This window comes from Emiliania huxleyi (assembly GCF_000372725.1).
Source record: "Emiliania huxleyi CCMP1516 chromosome Unknown EMIHUscaffold_123, whole genome shotgun sequence".
Taxonomy (NCBI): Eukaryota; Haptophyta; order Isochrysidales; family Noelaerhabdaceae; genus Emiliania; species Emiliania huxleyi.
In genome coordinates, this window is record NW_005201360.1 from 297,409 (window position 1) to 321,121 (window position 23,713).

Consider the following 23,713-nt stretch of genomic DNA (forward strand, 5'->3'; position numbering starts at 1 on the left):
GTTTGTTGTTGTGTATGTATGTGAGAGGCGCTGGTCGCTGCTGAGAGAAGTGCGCTCTTTTGATACATTGCTGGCAGCGTGCCGGGCGCATGATTTCTTTTTCCACGGTGTTGGTTGGGCAGCCTCGCCCGTGACTATGTTCCGCCGCAGCAAATCGCGGTCTGAGTCCCGGCACGACGTGCAGACAGAGGCGCGGCTCCGGAACCACCGCGAGCAAGAGGAGAAGCGGCTGGAGGAGGCGGAAGCAAAGAAGCAACTCCAGCAGAAAGCAGAGAAGCTCGCTATCAGCGAGCCTAAATCGAGCTCAGGGTCGCGGCCGCACACGCAGGCCCGCTCTGCCTTCCCATTCTACCCCGCCCGGGCCGTCGTGGCCGACGAGAAGGTGCCGTGGGCGGTGAAGTGGCCCGACTACTCGCCAACGACGTTCACGGCGCCGCACGTGCTCGCAAACGACAGCACGGTGAAGCCAGGCGGCTGGGCAGACCCCGTGGATCCGACGAGCGTCGACTGGCCGTGCCGCGCGTCGTACGAAGGCCCGATCGCCTTTGACGGCCATCAGCAGCCCCTCAACCCTCGCGGCCGGACGGGGATGAGCCAGCGCGGCTACCTCGGCAAGTGGGGTGTCCGAGCTCGCCGCCAAGCCGGTGCACCCGCCCTTGCCCCGTCCGCATGACCACGTGGCGTGTCCTGCAGGCGCCAACCACGCCGCCGACCCGATCGTCACACGCTTCGACCCGGCGAGCGGCCGGCTGCAGGCCACTGCCGTCACCCGGATTGTGCTATCCTACTCATCACCATTATGTCACCGGCGAGCGGCCGGCTGCAGGTCGCCGCCATCGTCCGCTCGGATAACGGCGTCATCGCCCTGCCGGGCGGCATGGTGGATGCGGGCGAGATCGTCTCGGCGACGGTGCGGCGCGAGTTTGCGGAGGAAGTGCTCAATCTGCCGAGCGAGGCCCGCGCCGCCAGAGTGCACACCCGATCCGAGTGCACCTCGACCGCCGCCACTCTCTGAGCACCCAGCGCCCCCCCTCTGATCGCCCAACACAGCCCTCTGAGCACCCCGTACCACCACCACCCTCTGTACCCCTCTATCGCCACCGCTTCTCCCGCGCCACTGCGCTGCACTCGCGAAGGACCGCCGCCTCCCGTCCCCGCACCACCTTCATCATCCATCGATCTCCATCCATCTCGTACCTCTGGCCGCCGCATGCCCGCGAACCTCCCAGGCGCAGCGCTCCGAGGTGACACGGCTGCTCGACCAGCTCTTTGCGGGAGGCGGCGGCGGAAAGGTCGTGTACCGCGGCTACGTCGACGACCCGCGCAACACGGACAACGCTTGGTGAGCCGCCCGCCGCTGTGCCCTCGTGCCTCCACCCAAAGCCGCCTCCACCCAGCCCGCCGCCACCCAGCCCGCCGCCACCCAGCCGCCACACCGCAAGAGCGTGCCGCACTCGAGCGTGCCGCACTCTCGTGAGCTCTCCCCCCGCCGCAGACCCCTCCCCTCCCCCACCCCTTCCTTCCCCGCGCTCTCCAGGATGGAGACGACGGCGCGCTCCGCCTCCCGCGCGTCTGCACCTCGGCCGCACCTCGGCCGCACCTCGGCCGCCCCTCGGCCGCACCTCGGCTCCAGTCTCGTCACAGGCCTTCCACTTCCATGCGACCGGGGCGGCGGCGCGGCTGCAGCTCACTGCGGGCGGCGACGCGGCGCGCGCGTTCTGGCTGCCCGTCAGCCCGAGCAGCAAGGAGTACGCGAGCATGCTGGCAGACCACCGGGCGTGGGTCGACCAGGCCGCACGCACCGCGCGCTCACAGTCACACCCGGAGTGGGAAAGCAGAAACCTGAAACCTGAACCTCGACCTCACCCTAACCTGGACTTGCCCTGCCCTGCCCTGCCCTGAAACAAACAGGCGGCCGCCACGCTGCACAAAGGCGGCGGCGCATCCCAGTCAGCCTCCCTCGCCAGCCGCCCGCCCCCGGCGACGTCTTCGCAGCCCGCCGCGCAAGGTCTCGACGCGCGGCTGAAGAGCCTCGGCCAGGCGCGGGGGCGGCAGTGAGGGGGCCGGCGGTGAGGGGGGCGCGGCGAGCATGCTTGGGAGGGAGGTTTTACGGTGTCCGTCGCCTGGAGGCGTGCGGCTCGGTACCGCGCCGCGTTGTCCCGGCAGAGCATGAACCGTGGACTACAACAACACGTACAACATGTACGGAGCGAGACCGTATCGGCCTTGCGGGTCTGACGAGATGCGGAGATTGAGTACGTGCAGGAAGAGGTAGGTTACAGGGTGGATAGAGTTACACGTGTGCGGAATTATTCTATCGCCGCGCGGGGTTCTCGCGCTCTCTCGCTCCGCACACGTCGCTTCAGCTGTGAGTCGGTGACAGCCCTCTCCCCTCGCTGCGACACTCTCCGTTTATTGCCGTCTTTCGGGTGGCCTCAATAAAGTTGTTCTGCCGGTGCGCCGGTCGAGATACGCATGCAGCCTCACGCCCGCGGGCTCGCGCGGCGCCGCAGTGCAGGCGGACGGACGGCATGGCAAGGCGCGCGGGCCACCGCCCGCAGGCTCGATCCCAGCTGCCTCACAACAGCTCCCTGGCTGACAGCACACACGGCAGTCCCCCTGCTTCCGGACCTGCGTACTCCCCTCGACCGTCCACGCGGCTCTCACCGGGCGCGGCGGCGCGACGCCTCCCTCATAGAGCCTCTGAACGAGGAGTCCGGACCAAACACACACCGTCCTCGCTAGCAGAGCCCCTCAGAGCTCGTCCTTGCTCTTGCCCTTTGGGCCGCCGAACTGCGGCGACGGGGGAGGAGGCCAGGGCGGCGGTGGTGAGGGTGGTGGCGGGCTCGGCGTCGGCAGGCTGGGCGGCGGCTGGGCGGCGGGCTGGGACATCACCCAGACATCAGGCGGCGGGCTGGGAGGCGGCGGGCTAGGGGGGCGGGGGCGAGGGCGGAGACGGCGACGGTGGCCTCCTCCCAGGAGATGAAGCCGTCCTTGTCCTTGTCCTCCTTCTCCCACAGGCCCTCGGGCAGCTCTTCCTTGCCCTGCAGAGGGGCGGCGGGCGGCGCGGGGTCTGGGTCTCCAGCCACCGCTCTCCGAGGCTGCGGCTGGGGCAGAGGGCCGCTTCCGGCTCTCGGCGCTGCGATGGGCGAGGCGCGGCAGCTCGTCTCGTCGCGAGGAGTCGACGTCTCGGGGGTGCCTCGGGCGCGTCTCGAGAAGTGTCTCGAGAAGTGTCTCGAGAGGGTGAGTCGGGAGGTGCGTGTGAAGGTGCGTCGGAGGTGCGTCGGAATGTGTCGGAAGGTGCGTCGGAGGTGTGGCGGAGGTGACTCGGAGGTGTGGCGGAGGTGTTATCGGGAAGGGCGTGTCCTGCCTGCTGCTTGAAGAAGGCAAGCACCTCCTCCTTGGTCAGCTTGGCGTCCTGCGGGCACGGCTCCGAGAAGGCTCGAGAACGCTTCGACAAGGTTCGGGTGAGGCGCGCGGCCGGCGGCGGAGCAGCGCCTCTGTGGTTCGCTCGCTCGGCGTGTTGAGGTAGTCTCAGTCTGTCTCTCGTTGAGGGAGGAAGCGTCTCCGCAATGTCTCGGAGGTGCCTCGGCAGTGTCTCGGAGGTGTCTCGGAAGTGTCTCGGAGGGTGGAGGTGTCTCGGAGCGACCTTGTCGGTATCGAGGTCCTTGAAGAGGTTTGGCTCGGGCGGCCCCTCGTCTGAGTGACTCACCACCTCCACGTCGAAGCTGAGCGCCTAACCTCGGCCGATCTCGGGTGATCTCGGGTGGCCTCGTCCGAATGGCTCGCCACTTCCGCGTCAAAGCTGACCGCTCCTCCCGGAATGTCGCCGCCCGCGCCGCGCGCGCCTGTCCAGCAGCTTGCAAGTGTGAAGCGGCGCTGCTCAAACACGGTGCCGGCGAGAAGGCAGAGCACCGTAGCCCATGTCGGGCGGGATCGTGAGCACCGCCTTGGCGCCCACGCAGAGCCCCTCAAGACCCTTATCCCAGCCCTGGATCACGCGGCCGGCGCCCAGCTGGAAGTCGAACGTCTTGCCGCGGCCACGCGACGAGTCGAACTGCTTGCCCGGCGTGCCCGCCGCGCTGTCCTTGTCGATGGTGCCCTGTTGCGCGGGAGATTGTGAGTGGTGGCGAGCGGCAGCGGCATATGTCTCGAACGCACAAATGCGGTGCGGGATCGCGGTCAGCGTGCTCTCGCTCTCTCCTAGGGGCTGCGATGTCGTGGCTTGCGCCGCACCGTGTAATGCATGGATACGTGCTCGCCCTTCTTGAGCTTGTCCGCATCCTCGCACTCCTTTGGGCCGTCATAGACTTCGACCTTGAGCTCAGTCACGGCGGCGGCGGCGCCGGACGCGAGGAGACTGCAGGCGAGCAGCATGCGGAGCCTCGATTTATCTGTGACGCACAGGGAGAGGCGGAGCGCCGGCTTCACCGACGGTCGCCACTTTGTGTGAGGGTCGGTTTTTTCTTCTTTATCGCCACGGCGAAAGTCATTTTTCGATGGTGAGTGCCCGCGCCGCCTACTTCCGCGGACGGGCCCCTCCACCCTTAACGGTCATGCCCCGAGACGCTGTCGCTTGTCGTAGGAAAGAAAGAAAGAAAACATCGACCCGAAAGAAAGAAAGAAAATGGACGACCCAAGGGAGGGATGGGAGGACGGAAGAACCCCAAGGAGCGATCGCCCCGGTTTTCTTTTTCTATTTTTCGCGTTGGTCGCGCTTTGCTCTTTGGCTTTGCAGTGAGCCGAACGACCGCATGATCGTGAGAGCTGGACGCAGGATGGGCTCTTTTCTCCGCTCGGCGCTCCTCGCGGCTACCCTCCTGGCGCTCGTTCCACAGGCCACGGCGGCGCGGCGGCGGAGGCTGCGCGGCAGCCGCAACGCGACGCTGCCGTCCGACCCGACCTGCCACGCACGCGATCACGCGGGCTACGCCGGCGACAGGGCCGTCGTCTGGGGCGCAAACCTGCGGCTCTCCAGCGCGGCCGAGTGCTGCAGGGCGTGCCAGGCGCACGCGGCGGCCTGCGGGAGGGGCAACGCGGGTGCCGAGTGGTGGGGTCGCGCGTGCGGCCGTGCTCCCGGCTGCAACCTGTGGTCCTTTTGCCCCGAGGAGCAGTGCTTTGCATTTGACATCCACGTGCACCGCCGGGGCGAGTGCTGGCTAAAGCAGCAGGCCGAGGCGCCCACCCGTCCAAAGGATCCGTTCGAGGGTCACGCAGCCTTCCCGCCAGAGATGCGCGCCGCGCCGCGTCGGAGCTGGCCGTTTGCCGTGTCGTTGGCGGTGTGGCCCGGCCCGATGCCGGAGCGGGTGCCGTGGATCTCCGGCGTGCTCGCGCCGGCTGGCGAGGTCGTGGTCTCAGGCCGACCGAACGACAGGTGGCGCGAGCGCTGGTGCACGCGGCACGGGCCGTGCACCGAGGTTGCCGACGCGGCTGACCCGTCGCTTGACGGCAGGATCGGAGTCGACGCCGACAACCTGGCGCCGTGATCGAAGCTGCGCTCCAGTCCCGTCGCCCGTCAACGAGGACCCGCTAACCAGATGCCTCTCCTTCCAGATACCTCGCTCTGTTCAGCCCCTGTCACAGTAGATGGACAGAAATCGGCAAGAGAGGAGTATTAGCGAGAAGATAAAAAGGGTGGTCGCTAATACTAGAGAACTTTTCTACAATATGCTGCTCTGTGACAGCAAGCCAACGCGGAGGCGGCCATCGCCAAAGCCTGCGCCCTGCGGGACAGCACAAACGACCGGAGTCGTAAACGAACGCTCTAAAGTTTTAACTAAAGTGTAAAGACTAAACACTGACGACGCGCTCGTGAGACCGTTTCGCGTTTGCGGAGAGACGCGCCCACGCGTGAACGGCAGGAAATGCACCTCCTCCTCATTCTCAATGTTAACATTCTTATTTTGTCTGTTGCCCGCGACGGCGTGAGAATCTGTCCTACGGAATCTGTCGCACAGTAGTACGTTGTTGCATGTGTTGGTTCGGTGAAAGAGCTGCATCGCTGCCCGGGGCAATCACTGCCGGGGCGTCCATATTCGCTCACAAGCCCAAGTCTCGCCCGTTGCGGCTATTGAATGCTCTCGCGCACTCCTTTCCGTAAAATCCCTTGTGCAACGTGTGGTGGCGGCGTGCCTCAACAGTGAGCGCGGCAGTGAAGTGAGTGATTTATGATTGATTACTGCCCCCCCATCCTCCCTCCGAAGATTCGTTCACGGGGGGCGGCGGCGTCCACTCCGACTGCGCTGAGTGGTAGGCCCCCTACAGGCCCCCTAAGGGCCTAGAAAGCTCCTCTTGTAGCTCGATCCGGTCACACCGCCATCTCGACCGCCATCGCCGCCGACGTCTCACTGTGAGATGATGGAGAGGGGGGACGACACTGCTCTGGCAGCGTGCACCTCGATCCTGTACCGTGTTTGTTAGGACCCCACCCAATGAACACACCAGTGAGGGAGGGCGAGACGATCGAGGGGTCCCGTACCACGCGGAATCGACCCTATCCAGTGCTCAAGTGCTCAAGTGCCTAGAAAGCGCGCCTCCCTCTCCCATTTTCTCAGAGAGTACCACAACGAAAATGTTCTACCAAACAAGGCGCGATGTTTTACGCAAATGTCGGCGGCGAGGCTGCTGCCGCTGTCCCTCGTGGTGGCGCGTGTTGACTTCCCAGCTCGCTGCGAAGCGTTCTGTCAGAACTCGTGCGATTACGCTCTGGGCTACCGCGACGAATGCGGTGCGTGCCCGGGAAGCCAGCATTGCTGGTCAGGCGCATTCGATGCTCCCATGCACGAGCGCGTGGAAGTGCTCCCGGCAGGCGGCGCGGTGATGGACGCGACAGAAGCGGCACGCGCGCCGACAGATGCACGCGACGCACGCGGCCTCACGGCCCTGCACGTCGCGGCACTCAACGGACACGCGCAGGTGGCGGGAACGCTGCTGGATGGCGGCGCGTTGGTTGACGCGAAGGAGCACACAGGATGGACCGCGCTGCTCGTCGCTGCTGCCGGCGGCCACGCGGAAGTGGTTCGCGTGCTGCTGGCTGGCGGCGCCTCCGTGGAAGCAACGAACCATGACGGGCGGACCGCGCTGCTCGTCGCTTCTTACAACGGCCACGCGGAGGTGGTTCGCGCGCTGCTGGATGGCGGCGCATCGGTGGACGCGAAGAACCATGAAGGGCGGGCCGCGTTGCACTTTGCGGCTTACAACGGCCAGGCGCAGGTGGTTCGCGCGCTGCTGGACGGCGGCGCATCGGTGGACGCGAAGGACCCAACAGGGCGGACCGCGTTGCACTTTGCGGCTTCGTACGGATGGGTGCAGGTATCCCGTGTGCTGCTGACAGCTGGCGCCACATTCTCCCGCACCGCGGACTCTTCCCTGTCGCCGCTGGACCTGGCTCTCTATCGCTCGTCGGTGGGGCCTGAGGATGCCGCTCGATCTCTCGAGCTGGTGCGCGTGCTGCTGAATAGCCGTGACGAAGCACGTGCGTCGGTGGTCGAGGTCCATCCGCTCAATGGACAGGTTGCGATGCATTTGGCAGCGTACGCCGGTCAGCCGCGCATGTTGGACCTGCTCGAGCAGCATGGTGCAATCAGGGATTGCCGATATCACGTGCAGGCGGGCGATGGTCTCCAAGTGCAAGGTATGACGGCCGCAGCGCGCGAGGCTTACGCCGCCGCTCTCCGGCTCCCGTCCGCGTGTGAGGATGCCCGCTCGCGCCTGGTGCGACTAGAAGAGAGCGACGCAATCGCCAGCCCCGGAGCAAGGAGGCAAGATGCTGCGCAAACGGTGGCGCAGCTGAGTGCCGATACTTCGTCTCCGGGTTGGGTGCAACATGCCGTCGAGTTGTGGCAAGGGCAGGGAGTCGTGGCCTTTCCTTCTATGCTAAACGCCTCGATGGTGCGCGCCTTGCGTGACCGTGCGCGTGCCGCGCTGCTCGATGGCTCGAGGCGCAACTACGCTGCTGGATACCGAGCAGCTGGCGACAAGGGCTCGCTTCGTCAGTGGGTTTACCTGGCGGTCGATGAGTCCCACGGAGTATTGCAGTCTGTTGCGCAGGTGCTTTCACCATTCTTGGCAGACGCGCTGCAGAGCTCGCGACAGCTGGTGGGGGAGCTCGCTGTGCTGCGCACACGGGCGGGTAGTGTCGCGCAGGATTGGCACGTTGACACGTTCTTTGCTGACAAGCGGGTCGCTGCGGTGCAGATCTCACTCACGGACACGGAAGCCGCGCAGGGCGCTCTGGAGGTGTTGCCCGCGGATGCCAGTGGGCCGAATGTGAAGCTGCCGTTGCCTGAAGGGTCAGTGACGCTCTATCGTCTTGACTATTGGCATCGTGGGGGAGGGCACACGCTGTCAGGGAGGGAGGACCGCATCGTGCTGACGTCGGTTCTGGTGGGAGAACATGGCTTTGTGCCGTGCGAAAACGATATCAACATGCTGCCAGAGGATAGAGGACGATGGTGGATCATGGGCGAGCATGTTGTGGCTGCGTCTGAGGAGGCGTCGTCAACGAGGGAAGGCGCGTCCCCGCCATAGGAAAGGGAGAACGAGGATGCGACGCCGCTCTTAGACAGGACGCGAAGCAGCTCAGGGCCCGTACTGAAGCCATGATCCTTGATCGCCCCTCGGAGCTGTGTATAACCTCTGTGTACGTGCCATGCTGTGCGCTGAGGAACAGCATGTGTCTGAATGAGGAACAGCTCTACCCAGAGGTAGAGCCGCTCTGCCAGAGAGCTGAGAGGGGCGCGGTGAATCGGTGTTGTCGAGATCTGTGATCTGTGATCTGTGAGGGTCCGCCCGCAGGCGCATTTTGTATACCGAGGCGGTGCCCGGTGCCGAACCTGTCGGACCTTAAGACAGCATTGTAGATCCCTGGGCGAGGGTGATGGCGTCCCCGTCGGGAGGGGCTGTCTGGGGGGGTGCCCTCCCACCGTCACCTCACCAGGCAGCGTCCCGGTGAGTACGGCGATCAGAGCTCCGTCCAGCTCCCCCGGTCGTCGCGCTAAACCGTAACCCGCCGAGGCGGGCCGGATCCACGCGTTGCCAGACTGTCCCGTTGGAGGTAGGCCGCTCGTCTAGCCAATCAGCCTTAAGCGAGCGGCCTGGCCGTTGGAATGGCCGGGTGGAGAGGGGCGGAGTCGGCTCGGAAGCGCGACTGCAGCCACGGGGACTGCCCGCCCACTCTCGTCGAGATCTGTTGAAATAATGCTTCTCATCGCGCAAACCCCGTCAGCAGCCTCCTCCTCCAGGGGAATGTACGTAAGAGCACATAGGGCTTAGGGGCCTAGAGAACACAACCCGCCCTCCCTTTTCTCCCAGTACGGGGTGTGGACCGTGAGTTGACCAGGGGTTGTGCGCCGGGCCCTCCTGCTCGGCTCCAGCGAGTAGACAAGTGTTACCATCAACAGAGGAGAAGGATCTGACCTCGGGGCTGATGTGACCAAGCGCTGGTAGCGTGGTTTTACCTCACACCCATGGTCTCACAGTGTGCCGGCAGTCGCCGAGCAGTGTCGCTCACACATGCCGCAGCACAAGTGACTGAGGGCCAGTGAGGGCGAGCCCATCGCTGTCACAGCTGCGGCAGCCGCACAGTAGGCTGTGCCAACTGTGCAGAGCGTGTGAGCAGCAGAGGAGCTGCTCTCAAGGCTTCAGGCGCAAAGAGCTGCATGCCACCGAAAGCGCTGTCGAGGTTCGCCGAGCGCGGCGCAGGTTGGAGGAAGCCGTCACCGACGAGCGCGTTGGACTTTTCACTCCGGACAAAGACGGGGACACAGCGGATGGTGCGGGGTGTGTCCCCGTCATAGCGGCGAGGCGCGGGACCGTCTGTGGCGAAGTGGGTCGCGTCCTCCGATTTCCTCAACTCACGGTCCGCTCCCTCTACAAGCTAAAAGTACGCACACTGAAATGTGAAAATGTCCGCGCCCCACGGCGGCCCACGCCTGCGCCTCGCGATTCGAGCCCTTTGTACAGAGATTTATAACGTATCGCAAAACTCGTGTCACCACTACGCGCCCAGCGCGCGCTCGAGCGCCGCCCTCCGCGCCAATCGCTCGGCCTCCCTCTGGACGCCGTGCGAGGAGGATGGCGGCGCGCTCCGCCGGGGTGCGCGCCTCGAGGCACGCCTGAAAGGCGGAAGCGTCGTCGACGCCCGTCTGAGCGATGGCGTCCGCCGCGCGCGCGTCCAGGTCAGCGAGCCTGGCCCGGTCGGCCTGCTCGAGCGTCTCCTCGCGCACCGGGATCTGGAGAGCGCCGCCCTGGCGCAACTTTGCGTCGATGAGCAGCTCGTCGCGCTCGGCGCGGTGTGCCGCCGCCGCGCCGGCCTGCCGCGTGGCGCAGTGCGCCTGCCACAGCTCGAGCGCGCCCCACCAGTCGGCCTCCTCGGCCAGCGCCGCCGCACGCTCGAGCGAGCCGACCAACGCGTCAATGTCTTTCGCGCCCGCCGCGCCGCTCAAGCCGTCGGTCGCCAGCAGAGCATCGATCAGCTGGTAGATGGCGTCCGCAACGTCACTCGCGGCCGCCGCGCCCATCCACCAAACCTCCTGCTCTGCGGCGCCTGCCGCCGCCTCCACAGCCGCCGCCTCTAATGCCGCCGCCGCCGCCGCCGCCTCTACCGCCGCCGCCTTCGCCTCGCCCTCGCCGTCGTCCTCGTACGGCGCGACGTCCGCCACCAGGTACTCGTCCCGCTGCGGCTTTCGCCACGCCTCGAGGTTTGCGCACGCGACAACTCGCACGCGCCCGACCACGGAACACCGGACCTCGAGCACCCCTCGCTCGTTTTCCGACGCGCCTTCGGCGAGCACGCGGCCTGAGTAGTCGCGCGGCGCGGGTCGCACGTCGTCAATCCTCAGCAGCGCGCCCACGCTTGCGCAGCTCGCCCGGTCGGCGGAGACGCGAGCGGCGACAAACTCGGCGCGCTCCCTGCACATGGCGATGTTCCGCGCCTCGATGTTGCGCACCACGCACTGCGAGCCGGGCAGATAGACGGCGGGCAGCGGGTACAATGCCACCTGCCGCGTGCCGCGTCGAGGCGAAAGGGCGCGAGCGGCACCGGCGCGAGGCTCGCTCGCGTGCTGGCGCGTGGCGTCGCCCGCCCGGCGGCCCGCCGCTCCGGCAGCTGCTGCTGTCGCAGCCTCACGGCGCTCGCTCGCACGCCGAGACTGTGCACGCGTGGCGCCGCCGGCCGCAGCGCGCAGTAGTGATGCGACGCATCGAGAGAGACGACGATGCCGCGCAGTCGCAGGACCTCGCGGTGGTGCAGGCGTGCTGCTCGCAAGCAATCCGCCGCAGCTCGAGCGCGCAAGTAGGCCAACGGCTGGTCGTCCGGAGGCGCCGCCGCCGCACCCAGCTCTTCCAGCTGGAAGACGAGCTCTGGGGTCGCGCCTCGCCACCAGCAACGCCGATGGCAGCCACCAAACTCGAAGCACGAGTTGTCGCCACTGTCGAGCTTCTTGCACTCCCAGTATTGCTCCAGCCATCGCCGCAGGAGGTGAGTCGCCTCGCGCCGAGAGCGAAAGGGCCCGGCGTCCACAGCCACCCCCAGCGCTTGCAGCTGCGCTTCGCGAGAGCCATCGGCCTCGCCTCTCTTTGGCGGCGGTCCACCGCCGTACGGGAGGAATGTGTATGCGACCGCGAGCTTTGAGAGTATGATGGCCGCAGCCATTTCTCACACACGGCTCCACGGAAGAGAATTCGTGCCGGGCCCTGGAGTGTGGGTGAACCCAGCCCATGTCTGACTATTGTGTTGACTCTGTCTGTTATCCTTGATTTACACAGCTGGGGAGTTGGGACTGAGGATCTGAGGTTGTGTTTTTGTGTGAAAAGGGAGACAGTGGCGAAGACAATGGTGAGCTTGCGTCGGGGGGAAAAATGCGCGCGATGGGGTTCGAACCCATGCAGCTTTCGCTACGCGAACTTGAGTCGCGCTCCTTAGACCACTCGGACACACGCGCGTTGAGCAGCCAGAGGCGGCTCGAACTGGCAGCCACTCGCCCGAAATCGAACGGCGGAGCGACACTACCAGCGTGGGTTGCACGAGAGCAAAACATGCAAAACAAGTGCCTCATAACTGTTACAAAAAATATATGTGGCGAGGCGTATCGATGTGGATGCGCGGTGTACGAGAACGTGTGAGCCGCCCCGGAGGACCTATCTCGGAGGTGCACGACCTGTCTCGCTGCCCGATCTTCTCCCAGTACTCAGCACTTTCGGTTGGTGAGGACCCTAACCGCGCCCCTGCCACAGTCATGTTATTGGAAGGAGCCACTCCCCTCTACGGACGCAACGTCTTCAAGCAAGACCCCAGCACGGTCCCCGGGGCTTGGACGCCTCCGCGCGCGGCTGATTCCAAAGGAGGGATGGGAGGACGGCACGCCGCCACCACACAGGGATTTCAAGGGGAGAAGTGTGGTGCTAGCCGTCGCCCACCCTCGGGCGTCTACCACTTCCTATCTCTCCTCGCAGTTTCTCACCAATTCTCGCAGCGACCTTCATGCCACCTCACGTTCTTCCCACTCTCGTCCTCGGTCTCTCTCCTGCTGTTTCATCCTCTACTCATCGCTCTCCTCGGCCCTAGGGAAAAATTTCTCTGACCCTTCGCAGATCTGGCCCGGCCACGATGCTGGCGGCTGTCGTAGCCTCCGCGGCGCTATCCTGGGCTCCCACCCTGCTTGCGCCGCACCACGCGCCCAGCCCGCACACCCGCCATGCACCGGTGACGGCGCTCGCGGCCAAAGCCAAGCGAAAAGGCGGCAAGAAAAGTCCGGCGGCGGGCGGCGGCGGCGGCGGCGGCTTTGGACAAAAGGCTGCGGATGTGGCGGCGCCGGCTCCGACGCCGGCCGAGCTACTCAAGAAGTCGATGGAGCTCTACGACGAGATCAAGAAGGATCTCCGCGCCACGGTGAGCGATGACGACGACGACGCCGACGACACACCCGTGGACCCGGCCGACGACTATTCCGTGACAGAGTATGTGGTGACGGTACGGCTGACGGCCGACTGTGCGAGCGAGGCGGCGGATGCCTTCTCGGACTGGGTCCCCGTCTGCATCATGAACCTCAAGTCGAGCAACCGCGCCGACACGCGCCAGCTGCTGCCGCAGGCGCATTTGCACTCTGCACCGCTTGGCGCCGCCACCCACGCTGCCACCAGCGCCGCCTCCTATACCACCTCCTGGACCACCACCACAAATTGCGGCACCAGCGCCAGCACCCACAATGGCAGCGATGGCTTCAGCGCCAGCGCCAGCCGAGAGAGAGGAGCGGCGGCGGCGACAGCAGCGCCGCGACAGCAGCGCCGGCGGCAGCAGCGCCGGCGACAGCCGCGCCGGCGGCAGCAGCGGCGGCGACAGCACTTGGAGAGAGGAGAGCCCATGCGGTGCCGTCCGCAGTCCGCCGTGGGCAAGGAGGTCCCCTCCCTCCCCTCCCGGCCCTGTTCTCCATCGGGCCTCTCCTGTCAGGCGGTTGGCGCCTCGTGCAAGGAGATCCTCGAGGCGGGCTGCCAGTCGGTGACGGTGCTGCGCAAGGCGCCGCGCACGTCGGTGGAGCGACGCGCGCGAGAGAGGACGGTGCGGCGTGGGGGCCGCGCCTCCTCATCCCTCGCGCTCGGTGAGCAGGTGGAGTACGCGTACGAGCCAATCGACTCGTACAACTCGCACGTGTACGAGGGGCTCTTCTCGCGCGGCGACCGCAGGGCGGAGGCGCTGGAGGCGCTGGGGGTGGGCGCGGGGGCGGACGCGGCGGAGGTGAAGCGGCGGCACCGCAAGCTGATGATGGAGCTGCACCCCGACCGGTGCGAGGAGGGCCGAGAGAAGGGATGGGCAGGGGCGAGAGCGGAAGGGCGGGGAGAGGGAGGGAGGGAAGAGGGGGGGAGGCGAGGGCGGAGGGAGACGCAGCCGCCCGCCGAGAGAGAGGCCTCGCCGAGAGTGCGCGGTCACCCGCGGTTGGCCCGACGGCTGTAGCTTCGTCGGCGATGAGGAGGGGGCGGCGGCGGCAAACGAGCGGATGATCCGCGTGCAGCAGGCGTGCGAGGCAGCGCGGCGGCGCGACGCGTCCGCGGCGCGTCCGTGACGGGTCCGCGATCGCTCACAGGCGTACGAGGAGCTCGGCGGGGGGACGGGCGGCGCGAGCTCGGCGTACGCGGGCATCGGCGGGAAGGCGCGCGTCGACTTTTCGGACGCGCTCGACAAGGGCGCGCTCTCGCCGCTTGGGAAGCGGAGGATCGGGCAGGACCTGCCCGTCGAGCTGGAGGGGTGGAGGGTGGGCGCCCGCCGTCCGGTCCGCGCCCTGCGAGCGCGCGCGCCTCCACTTGCCCCTCCCGCCTGCGGACAGGTTGGCGTCTTCCCGCTCGAGCCGAGCGTGAGCCAGGAGTTCACGCTCCGCAACGTGATGGCCAAGGCGTGAGGGGCGGGGGCGGGGGGGGTGCGGAGGAGGCGAGGAGCCAGGACGCAGGAGCGCATGCTTGCGCACGTGCTCGCTCGAGGCGCGCACGCACACGGGCACAGAGCGATCGGCCAGCGTGGCCGTGAGCAGAGCCCCCGGACATCCCACACTGTCTCGTTGAGGGTGCGACCTAGAGGATCTCTCTTTTTTTTCTGCGCTCCGTCAGTACTACCAGAGCACACTTGAGGGAGGCGCGTGTTGTTATGTTATTCGCATTTCACCTCGCATGCCACAGCTCCCAGAACCTCCAGCGCGCAGCGGCCGGGCGGCTCGCCATCAGCCCCTCTCACCGCGCAGCTCCCTCAGTGCTCGGTCGATGTGCTGCGCGATCTGCTCCCTCTCCGCCTTGAGGCTGCCCGCCGGCAGGCCGAGCCGCTCCTCGACCGCCGCCCGCACGAGTCGCGGTGTCAGCAGGTCGAGATCGCTCTCCCTGACAATCCGCGCGACCGCCCCACCAAGTTCACTCCTCCCCCCCGCCGCCGCCGCCGACCCCTCCCCTCCTCTCCTCGCCGCTTCGCCGCTCGGCACGGCCCGCTCAGCCCGTGCGCCCGCCCGATGGCGCTTCAAGGGCGCCGCAGCGCGCCCCTGCCCCTCCCCCTCCTCCTCCCCGCTGGAGCGGTCGTCGTCCACGCGCCGCACCCGAGCCTTCCGTCGCGGAGCGCCGCCGCTGCAGCGCTCCGTCGCCTTGGCCGGCCTAGCCGGCCTGGCTGCCTTGGGAGGCGGTGCCTTGGCAGCTGCCGCAGCCTCCTCTCCTCCGCCGCCGCCGCCGCCTCCCGGCCTCTCTGCCGCCGCCCGCGCGGCACAGAGCGCATCGCAGAACTCATGCTTCTCGAGCAGCCCCGCTGTGCGCACGCCGCGCCGCAGCAGCTCCGCCTTGACCTCGCCCAGTGGCATCCGATCCACCGGCCGATCGGACTTATCCGTGCAGCGCGGGCAGAGCCAGCACCCGGCCGGCACGGATAGCAGCGGTGGTGAGAGGCAGCGGAGGTGGTGCGCGGCGCGGCAGCCCGCCCCATCGCACAGCAGCAGGTCGTTGCCCTCCTCGTCGTCAAACTCGCCACAGACGGCGCACGCGACGTCCTGCTCAGGGTCCTCGTAGTAGCGCGCCGAGAGGAGCGCCGCCTGGAGCTCGCTCTTCTCCAGAAGGCACGAGATGTCGATGCGGCGGCGCCGGCACTCCGCCTTGAGCGCGGCGACGTCGAGCGCGGCGATGGCCGTCATATATGCAAACTATAACCGTGACTCGAGTATGCTCTAATGCACTGGCCGTCGCGACGCAGGGCTACCAACAATCGACAGAAGAATTCTACGAATACAAGCCCCTCTCACAGCAGAAGTCTGGGAATGCTCACAACCGCAGACTGTGTGCTGCGGCGCAAGAGGAGGGCACCTTTGCCGAGTGGCTCGACGAGCTGCCGTTTGAGGTGGCCGCGGCAACCGCCCGGCTGCTCAAGCACCACGCGCGCTCCGGAGCGTGGATCGAGATCACTCACTCCCGGCAGCCCTAGCCAGGCCCGGCGCGCTGGCCGCGACCGCGACCGCGGCCCTCACTTGAGCCCGAACTGCCCGCCGGTCATGTCGGAACCGTCCGACACCTCTGTCAAGAGTCCCCAGAAACCCGAGGAGTCACACAGTCCACCTGTGTGATGCACGCCCTGTGAGCGGGGCGGGGTGCGCACTGTACCTCTGTGTTCGTGCGTTGCCCATCTCTACGGGAGATGACTGCTCTATTTATTTATTTATTGTGTCTTGTGAGCCTGTTTGTGTCTGTGTGTCGCTCGTGCGTGTCGTCATCATCTGTCCAGCGTCCACCCATACCGCGTTGGTGTCCAGTCCGAGCCTGGCTGTTCTTCACCTTCCTTCCTACCTAGTACCTCTCTCCCTACCTACCTACCTAATACGGACTAGCAGAAAGCACATGCGCGGCCGGGGCCCTCCTTCGGCTCGTCTGTTTTCTTTCTTCTTTTCATCGAGGCGGACGTCAGCAACTTCTCTTTACGCACCTAGGGGGTTGTATCAGAGGGGGGGGGGGGGGGGGGTTGTGCCGGGTTGAGGGGTGAGGCAAGGCGGCCCAGATCTGCTCGTCTCACAGAGGGTACCCTCTGTGCCAAGAGAGGCCATCTACGAGCGGCTCAGAGGGTGCCTGGGCCGACCCTCTGAAGGCCTGTGCCGCCAAGCCAGCCTCTCTCGGCGCAGCCTCTGAGGCTACGGGGACCCTCTGAGACGCCAAGGCAAGCCCCGCGAGGCCGCTCCTCAGAGGGTTTTTTCAGCGGTATTTCAAAAGTCTGTCGTGATCCCCCACCAAGCAGAGAGAACCCCCCCAGTTTCCATTTTTCGGATACCTCAAGTTCGAGTTCACGCGCGACGCGGACGCCGTGGCGCCTCATGGCCAAGCTGGAGCAGGGGACGGACGTGGAGATCACTACCTCCTCCTCGGGCGGCCGCTCCAAGCACATCCTCAAGTTGACGGGTCGGCGCCGCGGGCCGCGCGAAGCTGTCGCGCAGGGCTCGGCGCGGGCGCTGTGAGCCTGCAGCAGCAGTCAGTAAGCGTGTGTGGTGCCGGGCGCTCGAGCATAGCGTAGCGCCTTGGTCATGCTCGCTGCTTAAAGTCATGCTACCACCCCTCCCCGCCCTCACTGGTCAGCGCCATTCGTGGAGGGCTAGGCAGCTCCGGCCTCCGCCCGGGGCTCTCGCCTCTCTCTGCCGTGAGGGGGCAACCCTCCTGAGGTCAAAGCCCTCTGTGCCGCGCCAAGACAGACCCTCGGCCAGGGACCCTCTGAGGCCAAAATCAGCCAAGAGAGACCACAGAGGCGGCACAGAGTCAGAGTCAAACCCTCTGTGCCGCCAACCAAGCCTGGGGTCCGACGGTCTCTCTTTCGCTACGTGTTCGACGTCGTCGAACAACGTTCGACCATGGCACTGTTCACAGCGCGCGCGGACGGCCGTTCTGCGAGTCCCGCTCCGCTGGACTTTTGTAAAGCACGCTTGTGGCAAGTTACAGACGCTAGTATCGACCTCAGGGACCCAAACATGAATTAATAATTAAGGCTCAAAGTATGGTCGAACAACCGTCGAACAAACAGGTCGAACAACGAAAAGAGACTAGTGCGACCGCTAGACGGCGGTCTCCGCCGGCCCCAAGGCTGCCCAGCCCCAGTACCACACCGGCCACGTACACCGTGGCGCTGGAGTCGGTCAGTGAGGCACTAGACGGGCTACGGAACCATGCGCGCGCCGGCCGGACAGGCTGCGCGCAGGGGCCGCGCCGACTCGATTTCGCACCTCCGCTCCGCGGCCGGCTGAGGGGCTAGCTCGCCCGGCGACAAGCCCAGCCATCGCCCAGCGCCCCGTATCGACGGGGGGCACGCAAAAAAACCGCACCTACGACTAGGGTGAGCACGTGAGGGCGTCGGTGTGGGCCGCGGGCGGGCTGCCAGGAGGGCGCGGGTGGGAGCATGGGAGATGCACCACCGCTCGACGAAGACGCGCCCGACGAAGCCCTGCTAGCGGAGGATGGTCGGTCCTCACCTACTAGCGTCGGGCGTGTGCGAAAAAAAGCGCAAATCGGAGCTCAACTCGCGCGCGGCTGGGAAAGGGGTGTGGCACCCCTCCGAAGGCGCCTCGCGAGGAGCAGCTGCTGCCTCCAAACGCGCTCGGGCAGCACGTCGGCGCGCCTGCGGGGTGGGTAGAGGTGAAACTATGCTTGCTGACACGCGCATCCCGCACCACCCCCACGTCCGCGCGCACCATGCCGCCATCCCACCTCACAGCCAAGCGCCATCGCCGTCGGACGCGGCGACGCCGAGCGGTGGCCTCGCAGACGACGAGCGCGATGAGGCCGCCGCGCCGCCGGGGTGGCCGGCGCGTGCCAGCCGCTGGCCCGTCCAGCGTGGCGGGACCGGCTCGCCCATCCTGGCCCGCGCGCTTGCCGACGCGAGAAGATCGCGCGAGAGGGCAAAATGTGGCAAAAATGGCCCTGTTTGCAAACCTTCACGGCGACTTCACGTCGGAACGAGTCGGATCGACGACTCGCCGCCTGCACCAGCGTGTGCGCCTTGCAATTCTATACAGAATCGATACTTGGTACGTCTTCTCAATCGCTCGTGGAGAGGATCTACGGCCATTCTCCACTTGTGTTCGACGATGTCGAACAATGTTCGACATCGTCGAACACGATCGAGTAACCGCCGACCCGTCCTCGGAGGGGGGTCTGAGGCCTCAGAGAGTGAACAACGACCCCCTAGTCTTTACGCCCCTGGCCGATTTGCGTGCAGCCGAGTTGGCGAACCAAGCGGCTAAAAAGCCCTTCTCCCTTTTTGTCTTTTGGGCCGGCACCAAGTGTTCACAGGAAGCGTGATAGCTAGATTTCCTCAATCAAGTGTTCCGGCGCCGGGGGCAAGCCGAAGCTCTCTCCGCCCTCTCTCTCTGCGAGCATGGAGGCCATGAAGCTCCCGTACGACTGCCGGGGCATGCCGGCTTACGAGACCGAGGTGGACGGCTGGACGGTCGGTCCCGTCCTCTCCAAGCTGCACATGTCCGACGAGGGGCTGTATGACCGAATGCTCTCCACAGCCCGCGGCTCCCCGACGGCTGCAATCGTGGTTGACGGCGAGGGCCGCATCATCGCACTGAATGAGGCGTGGACGGCGCTTTGCGGCTACAGCCCAAACGAGGCGCTCCACCAGAGCCCCAAGATCCTGCAGGGAGACGCGACCGACGCGGCCAAGGCGCGGCGCTTCTCCGACGAGGTCCGCGAGTGTGGCTCCGCCCGAACGATCCTCGCCAACTACTCCAAGGGCGGCGATCCGTTTGCCCACCAGCTGCGCAGCACAAAGGTGTGCAGCCGGCAGGGGGACTCCACGTACTACTTCACAGAGTCCGAGGCGGTGGCGGACAAGGCGATCGAGCGGGCGGTGCTCGACGGGGAAGTGTATCGGTGTGCGCTCCTCTTAGACGTTCAGACGCGCCTCTCAGACACGCCCCCACCGCCCGGCCCCACTTTGTTTCAGGCTGAGCGGCGAGTCGGACGCCTTCGCCGCGCTCGGAGTCATTACCCTCACAGCCTGCCTCCTCGGCCTCGCCCGCCTCGCCTCGCTGGCGGACGGCGCCTCGATCGAGATTTTCGCCACGCTCGGCGCCATCATCGTCCTCGGTGCGGGCGGCGCCCTCCTGCTGGGCGCGCACGAGGCGGCCAGCATCGCGCTGCGCCAGGCGGGCCGCGTGTACGTCGTGGACGGGTACGACTAGCGAGGCCGCGCAGGCGCGCGCTTGAGGGCCCCCCCCCGTGCCGCGTGCTCATCGGTTGAAGCCGCTGGCGGTGTGCCCGGAGCAAAAAGTAATGTTGCAGCATTGCTAGATTGCTAGGTGCTAGGTGCGACTCGCCGCTCCTTGCGTGGATGTGTCTCTTCTTTAAACACACCTACAAACAATCATCTATCCCTCGCCATCGCATTCACTGATCGGAACATGCAACATCGGCTCGCTAGAGTCCACGTTCCCAAGGACGCACGACGCAAGCGAAAAGGAAGTCAGACCACCGAAGCAATGGGTGCCTGCAGCTCCAAGTCGACCAACAACATCGCCGACCCGGTGATGCAGCCGGAGCAGATCAACACTCGCGCCGACGCCACCACCGTCGACACCACGCCCGACGCCGTGCCCGCCGAGACGTACGCCGCCGACGCGGCGGCCGCACCCTCGGCCATGACGCCCAAGGCAGAGGAGCCGCCTGCAGAGGATCCCAAGGACGAGGCCGCGGCCGAGGAGATTGCAGCTGAGGAGGGAACTGCCGAGGCGGCCGACGAGATGCCTCCGCCGACCGAGCCGGTCAAGTCGTCCTCCATCCTGGGCCAGGTGGTCGACTACCTCTCGGGCCGCAAGTCTGAGCCTGCTGTCGAGGAGACCGAGGCGGTCGAGACGGCGGAGGCCGACGCGCCTGCGGCGGAGACGGAGCAGCCGGTCGCACGTGCGCTGATTGAGGCGGTCGATGCGGTCGCCGAGAGGGACGACGCCGAGCAAGAGGAGGCTCGCGTCGAGTGGCGGGCATACGCCCTGTCGGCGGGAGAGGCGGGCCTCGCCCGCGAGATGAGCGTCACGCCAGAGGAGCTTGCTGAGGTTGAGGCACGGCTCGCCTACAGCCACGCGGCGGCGGCCGAGGCGGCCGAGGCCGAGGCCGCGGCTCCGGAGCCTGCGGCCGAGGCTGCGCCTGAGGCTGCTCCCGAGACAGCGCCCGAGGCGGCGGTCGAGGCGGCGCCCGCGGTCGCTCCCGAGGAGGAGGAGGAGGAGCCGCCGACGCTGATCCAGAAGCTGTCCAAGGCCTTCTCGAACCTCCTGCCCGCCCCGCCGAAGTGCATGCCCGCCCGCCCCGCGCTTGACGAGGAGCCGGCCGACGCCCCGGCGTCCGCCGTGCCGGCCGCGGCGCAGTGGGGCACCAAGCGCATCAGCCAGCAGCACTGGAAGTAGATACTTAGAACTATGTGTTTGCTGTAGAAATATAATGCCGCGGCACCCGACCCCTACAAGTTCTCTTCTCCCCGCACAGAGCGACGGTGTCCTCGATGAGCGCTCACAGACACAGTACTTTGTTGTGTGAGCGGACACAGCGTTGTCGTGGAGCACAGCGCGCATCACGTCCGGGGTCCTCCGGTCGAGCTCGCACAGTGGCACTGTTGACCGTCAGTGGAGCCTGGTGGCGTTTTTTATCACTCACGATAAAAGTACGGGCCAAGTCTATGTCGAGTGCTCTGCGCGCGCGGCCGGCGCCGCGGTCAAACTCAAAGTAGCTACAAAGAGCACTCGCTCGCAGAGCCCAACCTCGGATCGATCGGATGTACTGAATGCGCGGTCGGCGATTTGTCTTTTGAACTAACTGGTCCCCACATCAATTTAAACTACAGACTTATGCATCTCGTGACTGCGTGACTACAGAATAAATAAAAATGAGATACAATATCATGACACTTGACAGAGACATTCTAGAGTCACGTTGTACAGATGCGGACTACAGCGCGAGAAGAGAGGCAAAGAGTAGAGTCACGCAGAGCCGGCCGGGCGCGGGGCCGGCGGCGCCGCACGCAGAGCCAGAGGGGTGTGTCAGAACGTTCCTCCACAAGAGCCTGTGAACCTTCGTGCGGGCGACTTTTCGAAGCGTGGGCGCATCGTGGGGCTCGCTCGCGCGCCGCCGCACGCGAGATCAGAAGAAGGCCGACGGCCACGAGGGTCGGATAAGGCACGAGACGAGCGAGACGGCCCCGCCGCCAAGCGCGGGGTCAAACCGATTGCGTGGCTAGCGGAGGCGCGGGCAAGTCGAACTCGAGCACCTGGCCCGGCCCGCACCCCTCCGGCACGACAATCTCAAACTCGCCGCCCGAGGAGGTGGCGACGTGCACGGGCGTTCCCGCCGCCGCGCCCGCAGGCAGCGTGATCTGCATGCGCTCGGTGCGTGCAGGAGGCGGCTGATACACCGCCGGCTTCTCTTGGGTGGGCTGGCCGGGGTAGACAGCGGCTCGGCCGGGCGATGCGGCGGTAGCAGAGGCAGCGGCGGAGGCGGCGGCGGCGGCGGCGGCTGTGGCGGCGGCGGCGGCGGTCGCCTCGGGGAGCTGCACGACGATTGCAGCCTCCTATGAGTGACACACGGCCCCCCACAGAGTCGGCACATTCTCGGAGGGGGAGGGCTCTAGCGGCTGGGCGGCGGGCGGGCCCTCGCCTCCTCTGCCGACCCCGTCGCCGGCCTCGCTTGCACCAACGCTGCGTCTGCCGCCTGCGAAACGCCGCTAGCCGACCTGCGAGGCGCCTCTGCCGACCCTTCCTCGGCCGACCTGCGAAACGCCGCTTGCGCCTCTGCCACGTCCTCCTGGTCGAGCTTATCGATCTTGCCCGTGGTGTGAACAACGTCGAGGAAGTGCTGGAAGTTGAGCGAGTCGCCGCCCTCGAGGATGTCCATGAACTCCTTGAAGTCGAGCAGTCGGTCGCTCTTCTTGCTCTTGCGCAGGATCGTGCGCGCCAGCATGAGCGCCTTCTCCTGGTCCAGGCCGGGCACCTGCCGGAGCACGGGGCGCCGATGTGGGCAGAGGGCGGGAGGTGCGCGTCGGAGAGACTGTGCGTCGGTGTTGCGTCGGAGAGGTGTGCGTTGGAGGGGCGCGAAGGAGGGCACGGAGGAGGGCGCGAGGGAGGGCACGGAGGAGCGGCAGGGAGCGGCGGAGGCTCGCGCCCTGGCGAAGACCGAGACGATGTCTGCGACGGTGATCATGCCGTTCTGCGACTTGTCCAACTTGTAGTACCAGTCGACTGCGATTGCCGCACGGAGGCCGAGCTGCGCAAACGTCTGCAACATCTTGGGGTGATCAGCTCCGGCTCGCGCGCGACGCTCCCACTAAACTCGCTTGTGGGGCTTTTCGCGCCTGCCGCTTTGAGATCCTCTCGGAGCGCTTGCCCTGCAGCACGGTCGAGATGCCGTTGGGGAGCAAGTAGAAGGCGACAGCGTCCATGAGGAGCGAGAGAAGCTGGAAGAAGACGACGGTGGCGATCACCGTCGTGAGGGCGTGGTTCCAGTCGAAATGGTAGAGCGAGCCTGCGTTGTGAACACACCAAGGTCAGGGCGGGAATACGGGTGTCGTGTGGATACAACGGCGGCACACCAAGGTCAGGGCGGGAATACGGGTGTCGTGTGGATACAACGGCGGACGGGATGGAACACGGAGAGGTGTGTTGGGCATCTGGGAGTGCGGGCCCATCGCCACGAACTCGATGACGACGCCCTGCCGGTATCGGATCACCTTTGCCCCTGTCTCGACGCCCTCGGCGCTGACAGACGGCATTTCCGCGAACCAGACCTGAGGACCCATCCCCGCCCACCCGACCTCGGCGCGCACGACCTGCATCTGTGCGTCCACCTGCCGGTTAAGGAGGATCTCGGCGTGCTCGTCGTCGAGGTTGTCGTACCTACAGGGAGGCTCCGAGAAGGCTCCGGGAAGGCTCCTCGGCCACTGTGGTCGTCGCCGCCGAGGGGCTGTCTTGTGCTTGAGCTCGACGTTGAGCCGGAGGCCGGTGATGCGGAACTGAGGGAAGGGGAGGCGGCGGGGAAGTAAACACCTCCGCTCACACAGTGTGGTGGGGCAAGGCGGGGTGGGTGGGTGGGGGGAGGGGGAGGGGTTCTCCCCGCACACCTGAGGGAAGCCGTCGTCGCCCGGCCTTCTGTCCTGGGTGGCGTCAGTGTTGGTGTCGTCGAGGTCGAGCTCGGCGAGCAGGACGTAGTCGCGGAGACGCATCACGATGGGGTCGCCCGC

At 66.3% G+C, this 23,713-nt stretch overlaps 12 protein-coding genes across 12 annotated transcripts; 6 read left to right on the top strand and 6 right to left on the bottom strand.

Moving 5' to 3' along the window:
• Positions 1–136: 136 nt before the first annotated feature.
• On the top strand, positions 137–1,902 carry EMIHUDRAFT_423201 (hypothetical protein; the record flags this gene model as incomplete). Its single annotated transcript, XM_005790048.1, has 6 exons — positions 137–620; positions 694–764; positions 827–970; positions 1,230–1,342; positions 1,384–1,460; positions 1,634–1,902. 6 exons carry the CDS (start codon positions 137–139, stop codon positions 1,900–1,902), a joined length of 1,158 nt encoding a protein of 385 aa, XP_005790105.1.
• Positions 1,903–2,406: 504 nt separating this feature from the next.
• FKB-1 (FKBP type peptidylprolyl isomerase) lies at positions 2,407–4,433 on the bottom strand. The gene is made up of 7 exons (XM_005790049.1): positions 4,237–4,433; positions 3,916–4,102; positions 3,811–3,848; positions 3,650–3,736; positions 3,371–3,418; positions 2,970–3,044; positions 2,407–2,793 (listed from the first exon to the last, which is right to left on the bottom strand). The coding sequence occupies exons 1-7, from the start codon at positions 4,375–4,377 to the stop codon at positions 2,755–2,757; spliced, it is 615 nt and encodes a 204-aa protein (XP_005790106.1). The 5' UTR covers positions 4,378–4,433; the 3' UTR covers positions 2,407–2,754.
• A 321-nt stretch (positions 4,434–4,754) lies between these two features.
• EMIHUDRAFT_225258 (hypothetical protein) lies at positions 4,755–5,486 on the top strand (the record flags this gene model as incomplete). Its single annotated transcript, XM_005790050.1, has 2 exons — positions 4,755–4,760; positions 4,839–5,486. 2 exons carry the CDS (start codon positions 4,755–4,757, stop codon positions 5,484–5,486), a joined length of 654 nt encoding a protein of 217 aa, XP_005790107.1.
• Positions 5,487–7,518: 2,032 nt separating this feature from the next.
• On the top strand, positions 7,519–8,529 carry EMIHUDRAFT_225260 (hypothetical protein; the record flags this gene model as incomplete). Its single annotated transcript, XM_005790051.1, has 1 exon — positions 7,519–8,529. The coding sequence occupies one exon, from the start codon at positions 7,519–7,521 to the stop codon at positions 8,527–8,529; it is 1,011 nt and encodes a 336-aa protein (XP_005790108.1).
• A 1,033-nt stretch (positions 8,530–9,562) lies between these two features.
• Positions 9,563–11,653, bottom strand: EMIHUDRAFT_225261 (hypothetical protein; the record flags this gene model as incomplete). Its single annotated transcript, XM_005790052.1, has 4 exons — positions 9,563–9,868; positions 9,996–10,532; positions 10,662–11,000; positions 11,129–11,653. 4 exons carry the CDS (start codon positions 11,651–11,653, stop codon positions 9,563–9,565), a joined length of 1,707 nt encoding a protein of 568 aa, XP_005790109.1.
• A 954-nt stretch (positions 11,654–12,607) lies between these two features.
• On the top strand, positions 12,608–14,390 carry EMIHUDRAFT_109702 (hypothetical protein; the record flags this gene model as incomplete). The annotated part of the gene is made up of 6 exons (XM_005790053.1): positions 12,608–13,024; positions 13,448–13,555; positions 13,604–13,779; positions 13,949–14,000; positions 14,079–14,246; positions 14,319–14,390. 6 exons carry the CDS (start codon positions 12,608–12,610, stop codon positions 14,388–14,390), a joined length of 993 nt encoding a protein of 330 aa, XP_005790110.1.
• A 315-nt stretch (positions 14,391–14,705) lies between these two features.
• On the bottom strand, positions 14,706–15,650 carry EMIHUDRAFT_225263 (hypothetical protein; the record flags this gene model as incomplete). The annotated part of the gene is made up of 2 exons (XM_005790054.1): positions 14,706–14,859; positions 15,250–15,650. The coding sequence occupies 2 exons, from the start codon at positions 15,648–15,650 to the stop codon at positions 14,706–14,708; spliced, it is 555 nt and encodes a 184-aa protein (XP_005790111.1).
• Positions 15,651–17,405: 1,755 nt separating this feature from the next.
• On the bottom strand, positions 17,406–18,374 carry EMIHUDRAFT_440329 (hypothetical protein). The gene is made up of 4 exons (XM_005790055.1): positions 18,177–18,374; positions 18,036–18,103; positions 17,898–17,957; positions 17,406–17,810 (listed from the first exon to the last, which is right to left on the bottom strand). The coding sequence occupies exons 1-4, from the start codon at positions 18,208–18,210 to the stop codon at positions 17,625–17,627; spliced, it is 348 nt and encodes a 115-aa protein (XP_005790112.1). The 5' UTR covers positions 18,211–18,374; the 3' UTR covers positions 17,406–17,624.
• A 461-nt stretch (positions 18,375–18,835) lies between these two features.
• On the top strand, positions 18,836–19,856 carry EMIHUDRAFT_440331 (hypothetical protein). The gene is made up of 2 exons (XM_005790056.1): positions 18,836–19,365; positions 19,439–19,856. The coding sequence occupies exons 1-2, from the start codon at positions 18,863–18,865 to the stop codon at positions 19,674–19,676; spliced, it is 741 nt and encodes a 246-aa protein (XP_005790113.1). The 5' UTR covers positions 18,836–18,862; the 3' UTR covers positions 19,677–19,856.
• Positions 19,857–19,973: 117 nt separating this feature from the next.
• EMIHUDRAFT_225267 (hypothetical protein) lies at positions 19,974–20,891 on the top strand (the record flags this gene model as incomplete). Its single annotated transcript, XM_005790057.1, has 3 exons — positions 19,974–20,018; positions 20,145–20,543; positions 20,709–20,891. The coding sequence occupies 3 exons, from the start codon at positions 19,974–19,976 to the stop codon at positions 20,889–20,891; spliced, it is 627 nt and encodes a 208-aa protein (XP_005790114.1).
• Positions 20,892–21,621: 730 nt separating this feature from the next.
• Positions 21,622–21,859, bottom strand: EMIHUDRAFT_225268 (hypothetical protein; the record flags this gene model as incomplete). The annotated part of the gene is made up of 2 exons (XM_005790058.1): positions 21,622–21,714; positions 21,749–21,859. The coding sequence occupies 2 exons, from the start codon at positions 21,857–21,859 to the stop codon at positions 21,622–21,624; spliced, it is 204 nt and encodes a 67-aa protein (XP_005790115.1).
• A 245-nt stretch (positions 21,860–22,104) lies between these two features.
• EMIHUDRAFT_225269 (hypothetical protein) lies at positions 22,105–23,695 on the bottom strand (the record flags this gene model as incomplete). The annotated part of the gene is made up of 5 exons (XM_005790059.1): positions 22,105–22,449; positions 22,651–22,752; positions 22,871–22,998; positions 23,125–23,260; positions 23,594–23,695. The coding sequence occupies 5 exons, from the start codon at positions 23,693–23,695 to the stop codon at positions 22,105–22,107; spliced, it is 813 nt and encodes a 270-aa protein (XP_005790116.1).
• Positions 23,696–23,713: the final 18 nt, after the last annotated feature.

What these genes read in the sequence shown, in the direction of transcription:
- EMIHUDRAFT_440329 (XM_005790055.1), bottom strand. Translation starts at nt 18,210, where the DNA reads ATGGCGCTTGGCTGTGAGGTGGGATGGCGGCATG. An exon ending in CGCGAGGCGCCTTCGGAGGG is followed by an intron (nt 17,958 to 18,035) that starts GTGCCACACCCC and finishes CGACGCTAGTAG; the next exon opens with GTGAGGACCGACCATCCTCC. An exon ending in CGCGTCTTCGTCGAGCGGTG is followed by an intron (nt 17,811 to 17,897) that starts GTGCATCTCCCA and finishes CCCTAGTCGTAG; the next exon opens with GTGCGGTTTTTTTGCGTGCC.
- EMIHUDRAFT_440331 (XM_005790056.1), top strand. Translation starts at nt 18,863, where the DNA reads ATGGAGGCCATGAAGCTCCCGTACGACTGCCGGGGCATGCCGGCTTAC. An exon ending in CTCGACGGGGAAGTGTATCG is followed by an intron (nt 19,366 to 19,438) that starts GTGTGCGCTCCT and finishes ACTTTGTTTCAG; the next exon opens with GCTGAGCGGCGAGTCGGACG.
- FKB-1 (XM_005790049.1), bottom strand. Translation starts at nt 4,377, where the DNA reads ATGCTGCTCGCCTGCAGTCTCCTCGCGTCCGGCGCCGCCGCCGCCGTG. An exon ending in CCCGCCCGACATGGGCTACG is followed by an intron (nt 3,849 to 3,915) that starts GTGCTCTGCCTT and finishes GCTGCTGGACAG; the next exon opens with GCGCGCGCGGCGCGGGCGGC. An exon ending in GCGACATTCCGGGAGGAGCG is followed by an intron (nt 3,737 to 3,810) that starts GTCAGCTTTGAC and finishes GGCCGAGGTTAG; the next exon opens with GCGCTCAGCTTCGACGTGGA.